Below are 11,578 nucleotides of genomic sequence, written 5' to 3'. Positions count from 1 at the left end.
ACCTTGCAAAACACAACACAAAATACAAATTTACCTAATTTAAATATTAAAGCTAAGATCCTATAATTTATTGTGCAATTTTAACTGACTACTTTAAAAATGAAGGTTAAACCCTACATTATGATATAGAAAATACAAATTTACTTTACTAAAATGCTAAAAAGTTTAGAATCCCATGTTAACATCATTAATTATATGCATGTACTTGACTAATTTAAATGTTAAGTTTAACAATCTACAACATTATACAGATGAGCAAAAAGTCACTTGATGAAATTAAATATTAGTTAAGGATCCTAAAATGTTTTTTTTTTTATAGAAAAATGATCCAACTTTCCTAAATATTAAAGCTAAGATACAATAATATTGTATACCAGCTTTTGACAGAATTAATTATGTAAATACACCTGAATAATTTAAATATTAGGGTTACAATCCTATAATATTAATTATCTAAATTTATCTGACCAATTTAAATATTACGGTTAAGATCCTTTAATATTACTTATAAATTTGCCCAACAAAATAATATAAAATAATCTTCAATTATCTATCATATAAATGTGATTGACTAAATTCAATATTCATTTTAAGATACTCAAATGTTACTTATTATATAAGCTTACCAACTAATTTCAGTATTAAAGAAATTAAGATCCTGTAATATTTATGATGTAAATTAAAATTTATTTTAAATGTTAAGGCTATGAACTTACAAAATTATACATGAAAAATTCAAGTGATTGAAAAGCAGTTCTTTATGAGGAATCAGTTCCTTGTTAAAAAAAAAAACAACAACACAAATAACACCGACTCTTCATCCGTGTAAGTATGATGTTTATTGGCAGCAGTTAATTACAAGTAAAGGTTAACTCATTTATTTAGTAAAATTTCTAACAAGACAAACATTTTCAGGTCACAAAAGTCACAATTCATCAATTACAAGGTTTCCCCACCACAGGCATTAATCTGGACCCAGAGCTGAAAGAAACAAAGATTAGATGACTTTTTAAAACAATGAAAGTGATATCATTCATTCTCCATTTGTAGGAACTGATTTTAGGTTTTGAGATCCTACCTTAGATTTGACAGAAACTGGATGACTTTAAACCTCAACATTCTCGTCTACAGTCCTGGTTTCATCCTGGCTCACTGGAGATGAGAGATTATATGACAAGTTTAATGAGTAAAAAGACTTTTCTATGCTTTCAAAACTTGACACAAACTAGTTGTCTACTAACCTGCTTCCAAATTTTCTACCAAAGCATCATCCGAGCCTTCTCCTTTCCAGTATTTCTCCATGAGTGTATTCACAGCTGCTCCTTCACATTCCATTTCAACTGCATAATGAGGAACAGCAATTTCTGAATGGTCTTTTGCACAAAACACCGTCACTTTAAGTTGTTTATCAATCAGAAGATTATAGAAGTCATCATAAACTTCGTCCTGCCAGGAACCCTTGGACTCGTCAAATCCATTCAAACGGCACAAAAAAGCCTGAGGAGCGATCTCCAGCAGAGTCTGAGGCAGTGATCGCACATCCTTGATGTCAACTTCAGACTCATTTCCATAGTCAACAAACAGAACATGCAGTGTATTGTCAGTCTTCCGCATTACTCGGGCTCTGTGCCACTGGTTGTCACTGGAGAACAGAGCGAGGCATGGACTGCCAGGACCAAGAGTCTCTGTGAATGTCATGTCCTGATCCGACTGTCCTGCTTCCTGAGCAAGCTGAATCACTTTGCAGAGATCCTCAGTGTTGATGTACTGACACCAGAAGAAATGCGGTTCCGCAATACAAGAAGCATACACCATCTCTGTCTTACTTTTGGAAATACTTGGCTCTTTGTACATGCAAGTACTCACATTCCCTCTGGGACTCTGAGGATTCTCCATCATAAGACATTCTTCAATAAGTGGTTTCCAATACGTCTCCATTGCTATATTCACAACCACTCCTTCGTAGTCAATTTCCACAGAAAACTGTGAAACTTTAATCTCTGGATGGTCTTCCATGCTGAACACTGTCAATTTGAGTGGTTTATCAACCAGAAGATTGTAGAAGCCATCAGACGCTTTGTCATCCCAGGAACCCTTTGACTCATCAAATCCATCCAAACGGCACAAAAAGGCCTGAGGGGTGATCTCCAGCAGAGTCTGAGGCAGTGATCGGACATCCTTGATGTCAACTTCAGACTCGTTTCCATAGTCAACAAACAAAACACAGAATGCATCATTAACTCTGCGAATTACTTGAGCCCTGTACCATTGGTTGTCACTGGAGAACAGAGCGAGGCATGGACTGCCAGGACCAAGAGTCTCAGCGAATGTGATGTCCTGATCCGACTGTCCTGCTTCCTGAGCAAGCTGAATCACTTTGCAGAGATCCTCAGTGTTGGTGTACTGACACCAGAAGAAATATGGTTCCACAATAGAAGAGGCATGTACCAGCTCTGCCTTATTTTTGGAAAAAAATGGCTTTTTGTACTTGCAAGTACTTGCATTCTCTTTGGAAATATGAAAGTGAGTTGCATTGCCTCCAGTTTCAGTATCTTGGGTTTTTTTTAGAGGTGTCTCATTCTTGGACTGTTCTGTAGAAAATGGTCTCCAGTATTTCTGCATTAATCTATTGATGACCACTTTATCACATTCAATTTCCACTGCATACTGTGGAACTGCAATCTCTGAATGGTTTTCCATGTTAAAGATGGTCACTTTGAGTGGTTTATCAATCACAAGATTATAGAAGTCATCATAAACTTCATCATTCCAGGAGCCCTTAGACTCATTGAACTCCTTCAGACGGCACATAAAAGCCTGAGGAGCAATGTCCAGCAGGCTCTGAGGCAGTGGTTTTACATTTTCAATGTCAACTTCAGACTCATTTCCATAGTCAACAAACACAATATGGAAGGTGTTGCCAGCTTTTCGAATTACTTGAGCCCTGTACCACTGGTTGTCGCTAGAGAACAAAGCAAGGCATGGACTGCCAGGCTCCAGACTCTCGAGGAAAAACCTATCCTGTTGTGCTTGTCCTGCTTCCTGAGCAAGCTTTGACACTGTGTTTAGGTTTTCAGTGTTGCTGTATTGACACCAGAAGTAATTTGGTCCAACAATGCAGGAAACATACACTTCCTCCTTGAGTACTCGAGCCACTTCTGAGTCACTGTGGAAACTTTGTACAGAGGTTTCTGCCACATTTTCTCTGTATTCAATAATCGCATCCAAAGCTGGATTATTTCCTTCATCAAAACTCTTTGGCGTCAAGGTATCAGGTGTTGATTTTGAACCCATCTGTAGATCATCTCTGGCGAACATGCTGCGGACTCTGTCTTGTTGTGTTGTCTTTGTTAATTCTGATGCTTCCATGAGCTCTTGTGGTACATTTGGTGCAGTAGTCAGTTTTGAACTGTTGGAAAGCTGCTGGTCAGTCAACTGTTCTTTCATTTTTGCCATCCTCTCTCTGGCTTTCTCGTTTACATTCAGGGATCCATCAAACAGTTCAACAATGAACTTCCCTCTTTCCTCTTGTGCCACCACAGAAATGGTGAAATTATGGCCTACAGCATGATCTGCGAACCACCGGTTGACTTCTGGTGGTATTTCTGCAGGGACGTCAAACAGTCCAAGTGGAACTGCCTGCACAGGAATAGACCTGGTCATACTCGCCTCCGTGGGACAGGGACGAATATCTGTTTCATTTACTGCAAGGGTATTCCCATAGTCCACAAAGTGCACTTTAAGTTTTGGGGACATCTCTACTACTTGACCTCTGTACCACTGATCATCAGAGTACTTCGCAAGGCAAATGCTGTTTAGTCCAAGAGGCTGATCTGAGCACTGTGGCTGGTCAAGTAGTTGTGCAACATTTTCCATCACTTTGTCAAACCAATGAGAATTCCTGAACAGCTGACAGTAGAAGAGATTGACGCTCTCTGAAGAGGTTACCCACACCTTTTCTTTAGCACCCACCTCAATGTTGTGTGTGGAGTAATTGTATACATCAGACTGCGCACATCTATGAGCCAGAAGCTTGGATGCGCTATCACATGCTGTTTCAATATCCACCATGTTAAGGAGAAGGCCTTCATCATCAGATGTCACAGCTTTTACAACACATTTCACTTCAATGTTGGATGAAGTACGTAAATCTACACACTTCTGGAACTCTACTAAAGTAGCGTTTTGCAAAGTGACATCAGTAAGACTCTTTTGATTGAATAAGCAACACTGGAAAGCCTGTGCTTTCAGCTGTAAGAACATTGGATCAATAGGTTGCACATCTTGCAGGGGAACCTTCTGAGTTTGACCATAGTCTATAAATCTTACATCTACAGTTGGGGAATGGTGATTTGCAATGATCTTCGCTCTGTACCACATGTTATTGTCCGGATGACGGGCGACACAGATGGTCTCGGTGAGTGGCCGAGGGTGGGCAGATTCGTAGTGATTTTGGATGTCTTTCATGAGGCATTGAAGGGAGTCGCTGTTTTCTGTTGTTTGACACCAAAACTTGTGCCGACCATCAATGCAAGATACTTTTACATTGACTGTACTTCCGACAGTGAACACATCGTCACCACAAGCAATGTGCTCTTCAGAGGGGAAACCTGTTGAAATATGTCCATTGTGGTTTTGATATTTAGAGCTTTCTTTGATATGAATATCATTGGTGGCAGAAGTTGACGCATCATCTGTGCTGCCTTTGATTACTTGGTTTTTGGTTTCTTCTGGTAGCTCATCAACATTTCCATTGAGTTTGTTCTCATGTCCAGTTGGAGTGAGAATGGTTGAGTTAATGGATCTGCTCTGCACATTTAAATCAGGCCTAGAGTGTGGAATGAGGCCCGCCTTCTCCATAAAACTGTTGTTGATGCATTCGGCATTAGCTGCATACAGAGTGACAGAATAGGCATCTTGAGTTTCTGTTTGGTGGTCAAACCTCGCCGTGACTGTTTGGTTCAAGAGCAGCGATTTCAAGAAATCAATTTCATCCACAGTCCACTCTTTGCCATTGTCTTTTATCTCATTAAGCGAACAGAGATATGTGACTACTGGCATTCTCAGGAATTTCACAAGCAGTGGCTTGATGTCTCCAACAGGAATTAATTCAGTTTTTCCTTCATCCACATGTAGAACTTCTACAGTGCCGTCGCTAGTCACCATGTTTTGCTTTAGAATTGAGCGATGCCATCTTCCATTTGTTCCTTTAGCAGCACATGGCTCCCCACAGGTCTGTGGTTGTGCCTCCTCAGAATTGGAACACTTTTCATAATATTGGTGGATCTGCTCAGACAATGTCTCCACCGCTTTCAAAAAAATTTGAAGCTTGCAAAAAATATTGAGTGGATCGGTCACTTCGGTAACAGTAACAATTTCCAAAGCATCCGTTAACAGCTCTGGGTAAAAGTATTGTTTGGTAAGTTGGGAACCAACATTCAGATTCTGTCCTGGTGATTTATGGAAGTCCTCAGAAGATTCCTCTTTGGGCAAATGTAGACACTTCAGTACAAGGCTTTTAAACTCATCCACTGGGATCTTCTGGGCAGATCCTAACCTGCACATATGCTTGGACACAATTGGTATGTCGAGGAGAATCATTCTGTCTGGCATCAGTACATGTTGAACCAGTCCCTTAAACTTCTTCCCAGGCAGAGATGTCAAAAACTTGTTGGCTTTTTCAGGCTGGTTATTCTCAAGAGAGAGGACATTTGCGAGTATGCACGATTCAATTTCAGGAGGAAGGACAAAACTGTCACAATGGCCCCACGCTAAAGCTTCACGCGTGGTGATGTGGGGTTTTCCCTGGTCGATTAGAAAAACATTGAACGTTTCAGTTTCAATTGACACAATCCGAGCCCTGTGCCAGGTGTCACTGATGCAAACCAGACAGAGGTCGCCTGGTTTTCCTTCTGTTGCATAAAACTTTCTCTGAATAATCTGAATTTCCTCTCTCACTGTCTCATAAACATGCTTTCTGCCATCATCCAAGTTTACCCACAATTCCACAAGACCATAACTTGGGTTTAGGTTTACCCTGGTGATGAGAACAGGTACTTCTGATCCGGGTGTTGGGAGTCCAGGAATTGAACACATTGTCAAGCTCAGACCTTAGATTTACCTGAAAAGGAGAGAAAAAAACATTAATGTTGAATAAAAATAATCTTTTAAACCATTAAGACACACTTACAGGTAACACCACCAAATCTGTGTACTTAATTGCTTTGCATCATACAACCTTTCACATGATTTTTGATGATTTTACTACAGATGTACTAAAGTACTGTGCTACTGGTATTAGTCAGTATATTCTTTAATGCCAATATCCATCCACTGGGACGCAATTTATGACAAAAGAACTCGTTGCACATGTATTTCATGCCACAAATTATTTCCTGGATTAAGATTTAGCAGTGAAACATTGCAAATAAACCTAGTTTTGCAAGTCAATGTGAAAGAATGTATTTGAAATTTTTGGAAATGATTGTACAATTAGAATTTGTAATATTGTTATCTGAAAGAATATACCACAACTGTTAACACATTAAAAATAACATGATGGCATATGTATAAAATACATCAATTGACAAATTTGAAAGATTTTTGCTATTTTGTAATGAAATTTTTCCTAAAATTTCCAAAAAAAATGAACAAATGTGGGTGGAAAAACATGCATTTTGTGCAGGAGTTTTAAAGACAACTCCTTAGTAGACCTAGAAAAGGTAATTGGCCACAGTCAAATGGTCATTATGGAAAACTTTAGGAGCTGAGCATTTGCTTTTGAGAGATCATGGTGATTAACTGCATGTACATTCCACATTATTTTGACAAGGTGTTTAAAAGGTTCTTCTCTCTCCCCTGGCCAAAATATTTCATCTTATATATAAAATTCAATATTAAATAATTTTAGTAAAAAATATTTTGTACCCATTTTAAACCCCTGGAAGCTGATAAAAAAAAAAGTCTATGCAGCAGGAAAATGTGCTTCCCATATGAGGAGGAGTTTTTGAGGATTCAGTAAAAACCTTCAAAGCTGCTGTAAGTGCTGATAAACAGACTTCTGGGCTTTACCAGATAAAGGCAGGCGTTTATCTTTGAGAAAAGATTATGCTCAGCTTGAAACACAATTTTTTTGATAACACAAAAAAGGAACCAACTTGGGCTGCTTTCCAAAAAAAAAACAAAAAACCAAACATTGCCACATCTTCTTAAAGCAGCGACCATCTGGGCTCTTTACACCCAAATATGCTCATTAAAGGTAGAATCAGTGATTATAATCCAGTAAAGCTTTGCTTAAATTCAGATGGTGTACTATCTGTTGGTTCTGTGTGCTTTGATTTAAAAAAACAAAACAGGTGTTGGTACACAGCTTGGCTCTGGAAAGTGAACACAAAGTGGCTTTGACTGATCCACACAACACTATTCCTGCATGTCCTGTGCATGAACAGTAAACGGGGGAGTTTCAGTGAGGAGGACGGTAAATCTAGCATATACTAACTGTATAAATATGCTAATTGTCTATATGGCATCAACGATCTCTCTCTAGAATCACAGACTCCATCTTTATCTTCCATCTTGGATCAAAAGCATCCAAGATGGCGCCACAGATGGCAGCCTCAGTATGGAGCTCCGCACTATTTTTGTTGTTTTATACCTTAATAACAATGTGCAATGTTGTAATTTAAGTTGTATTTTAATTTATTACTCTAGTTTAACCAAATATATGTCTTTTTTTTTTTTTTTTTTTACACAGTACTTTGTTTACACTTTCTTTCTCACAGTACTTCTTATACTTCCAGCATTTTGTATTTGGAATTCTCAGATTTAGATTTGCATATTTATTCTTTTACTGTCTGTTGTTGTTGCTAGGTACTGCAACTCTATACACCACATCAAATTCCTTGTGTGTACTCACTTGGGAATAAAGGCATTTCTGATTCTGATCTTTAAAGAGTTGACTAATGCTTTTAACTGTCTCACACTGACCCACAAACAACTAATGTTCAAGATAATTGGATGTACAGGCCTGAGTTTGGTGATGTATCAGCAACACACTGAAAATGCCTCCTGTAGAACACATGCTCTCACCAACACTGACAAACAGAGAAGATTTGCACATAGAAACACACAAGCAATGGATTTAGAGTGTGAGCTTAACCAATAGTGTTGTATCTACTCTCAGATGTGCATCGCTTTGGATAAAAGCGTCTGCTAAATTAAATCGTAGAATTGTAGTTTTGACAGTTTCAAAATAAACCAGACCAGTCAATGTAACATTTCCCAAATTAAAAACTGGGTACCAAACATTGTCCATCTGCTTAATATGTTAACATCTTTTAATAGGTATGAATCAGACTAATTTAGGCACAAAATATCTCATAAAACCTGTGTGAGTCAGCAACATTACAAGAGTGCATTGTCACCAGGACCTTTAATTAAACCTGAATGATTTGAAGTAATTATTGAATTGTGATTTTTCTGACAGATAATTCAATTTAATTTGAGATATAATTAAAGTCAAGTTTCAGTTCAATATTCACTGTGTAATAGATTTAAAGCATTTGAGGGATCAAATTAGTAAAACTACTGACAGAACTAGATGAATAATGTAAATCCTAAATTGCAGCCTTTGTGATGTGTTAAGTGCATGTTTGAAACTGACATTTTGATTTGAAATCAATTAATTGCTCAGCCCTTCCTTTCATATCACCAATTCAAAGGTTAATCCTCTACTTTACTACAGTTTAAGAGTTCTCGGATGCTCTAAGTTTGATTTAACTTCATTTAAAAGACACAAAGTTTGACACACTGACTCCATTGAGGAACAGGAGAGAAACACTGAAAAGGAAGATTTGGTTGCAAAAGAAAACACAACATCAGTTGTATGTTAATATTTCAGCTACAAAAAGGATCATGTTCACAAAAAAACAACAAAAAATAGGCAGTCATTCATCAGTGTCCTGCAATTGATGCCACCACAGGAAGCAACGAAACAAATTAATTTGACCATTTAAATCAACACAACGCTTTATGTGACGACTGCAAAGCCAGATCTGATATTTAAAGCAAAAAAAAAAAAAAAAAACACACACACAAAAAAAACAATTTTTGGAAGATGCACTGATGTACTCCTCAACAAAATCACACTAATCATTATAGAATGATCAATTCTTTCAAAATAAAATTATTTGGGTTATCTGGTGGACATTCATGTACGTTTTTCATGTCAGTTAGTTCAGTAATTATCAGTCACTTTTTTCCCAACAATTAAAGGACTGTGGAATATAAAAGCCCAAACACAAGCTGGTCACTGTTTAAAAATGCATTTTTTTGCAATATGGTGCTGCAGGTCACTTCAAACAAAAAGACTGATCAATTATATGTTGGATTTTAGGCCCAAATATGCAAGAACGCATGTGGGTAAAAATGTTTTTGACTGACTTTCCAACTTATTGATCATTTAGTGAGGCTTCGGATTCATCCTGTGACTCCTGTTTTGGATCAAGACTATCAGTTTGGACACCATGTCAAAAGAAAATAATTCATTCCTGTGATTTCAAAGTAAGTAATAAAGACTGATCAGTGCAGCTGCAAATCCACCTGCAGGTTATGAAACTGAATTCATGCTCAGCACAACCGACGCACGTTTGCATGCTGGTTTCCATTCTGATCTTGTATCCTGTTATCGCCCCCCTCATCTCTAACATCATCAACACTTCCCTCAGTACTGGCTGTGTCCCCTCACCCCTCAAGCTCGCCTCTGTCTCCCCCATCCTCAAAAAACCTGGTTTGGATCCAACCTCCCCTCACAACTTCCGGCCCATCTCCAATCTCCCCTTCATATCCAAAACATTAGAACGTGTCGTCGCTGCCCAGTTGAAAACTCACCTCACCTCCAACAACCTGTATGAAACCTTTCAATCCGGATTCCGCTCTCATCACAGCACTGAAACTGCTCTCCTCAAGGTCACCAATGATCTCCTCCTCTCCTCAGACTCTGGACAAGTCACCATCCTCATTCTTCTCGACCTCTCTGCAGCATTTGACACAATCAATCACTCCATCCTCCTGTCCCGCCTTCAATCCTCCATTAACATCACCGGCACCGCCCTCACCTGGTTCACATCATATCTCACTAATCGACAACAATTCATCAAGGTCAACAACTGCACATCACCCACCGCCCCCCTGTCCCATGGTGTCCCTCAAGGATCAGTACTTGGCCCCCTCCTCTTTATCCTGTACCTCCTCCCCCTCGGCAACATCATCCGCCGCCACAACCTACACTTCCATTGCTACGCCGACGATATCCAACTCTACATCTCCACCAACACCACCGCCACCACCACCCTCCCCTCTCTCTCCAGCTGCCTGGCCGACATTAAATCCTGGATGAGGAAAAATTTTCTCCTGCTAAACTGTGACAAGACTGATCTCATCCTTATCGGACCTAAATCACTCACACCATTTCCCCACCCCCCCATTACCATTGATAACACCACCCTATCTCCTTCTGCTCACATCCGCAACCTCGGTGTGATATTTGACAGCAACCTCACTTTTGAACCCCACATTAATCAGATCACCAAAACTGCCTATTTCCATCTCCGCAACGTCGCCCGTCTCCGCCCCTTCCTCTCCTTCTCAGCCGCTGAAACCCTCATTCATGCCTTCGTCACTTCCCGCCTTGACTACTGCAATAGCATTCTCTTCGGCTCCACCTCCAAAGTTCTCAATAAACTTCAACTTATTCAAAACTCTGCTGCCCGACTCCTCACCCGAACCTGTTCTCACGACCATATCACACCCGTCCTGCGGAACCTCCATTGGCTCCCCATTTCACACCGCATCCAGTACAAACTGCTTCTCCTCACCTTCAAGTCCATCCATAATCTAGCCCCCTCTTACCTTACCGATTTGCTCCTCCCCTACACCCCCCCCAGGAATCTCCGTTCCTCCCACACAAACCTCCTTTCCATCCCGCACAGGACCAGCCGGCGACATTGGGGGGACAGAGCCTTCGCCATTGCCGCCCCCACACTCTGGAACTCACTCCCCCATGCCCTCCGTGACTGCACCAACCTCACCACATTTAAATCCCTTTTAAAGACTCACCTTTTTAGATCTGCTTTCCTTAAGTGATTCTGTATTTTATCTTGAACTTGTTTACTATCTACTGATTTTAATTATCTGTTTTGTTCTATCTTATTGTATTTTATGTACAGCGTCTTTGAGGTTTTGGAAAAGCGCTTTATAAATAAAATTTATTATTATTATTATTATTATTTCTTTTTCCCCTCCTCTTTCCTCACCGTGTCTGCAGCAGGACTCACGTCTCATCTCTCTTCTCGTTTCATCCGATTCAGCGGCAGGAGGAGGCGGGTCCTCACTTGGCCTTTTAAAGGCTCCGATTTTACGCACAGTCACCCGAGTGACCTCTTAAAACACATGAAACACGTCAAGAAAGCGGTTTTTTACCAGTTTAAATATGTCAACTCTCATCGCTGCACGTTTTTTTCTGATGCTTTCTTCTTTAAATTTGATTCAAAATAGGAGAACTTCACGGGAACGAGCGCAG

General features: G+C 39.6%; 1 protein-coding gene across 1 annotated transcript; it reads right to left on the bottom strand.

Moving 5' to 3' along the window:
- Positions 1-820: 820 nt before the first annotated feature.
- LOC111578607 (tudor domain-containing 6-like) lies at positions 821-11,543 on the bottom strand. The gene is made up of 4 exons (XM_023285504.3): positions 11,313-11,543; positions 1,242-6,121; positions 1,079-1,152; positions 821-981 (listed from the first exon to the last, which is right to left on the bottom strand). The coding sequence occupies exons 2-3, from the start codon at positions 6,094-6,096 to the stop codon at positions 1,106-1,108; spliced, it is 4,902 nt and encodes a 1,633-aa protein (XP_023141272.2). The 5' UTR covers positions 6,097-6,121; positions 11,313-11,543; the 3' UTR covers positions 821-981; positions 1,079-1,105.
- Positions 11,544-11,578: the final 35 nt, after the last annotated feature.

Source organism: Amphiprion ocellaris, chromosome 20 (genome assembly GCF_022539595.1).
Source record: "Amphiprion ocellaris isolate individual 3 ecotype Okinawa chromosome 20, ASM2253959v1, whole genome shotgun sequence".
Taxonomy (NCBI): Eukaryota; Metazoa; Chordata; class Actinopteri; family Pomacentridae; genus Amphiprion; species Amphiprion ocellaris.
Note: the sequence above shows the minus strand (reverse complement) of the source record. Positions and strands in the feature narration are given on the sequence as shown.

What these genes read in the sequence shown, in the direction of transcription:
- LOC111578607 (XM_023285504.3), bottom strand. Translation starts at nt 6,096, where the DNA reads ATGTGTTCAATTCCTGGACTCCCAACACCCGGATCAGAAGTACCTGTT. An exon ending in GGTAGAAAATTTGGAAGCAG is followed by an intron (nt 1,153 to 1,241) that starts GTTAGTAGACAA and finishes TCTCATCTCCAG; the next exon opens with TGAGCCAGGATGAAACCAGG.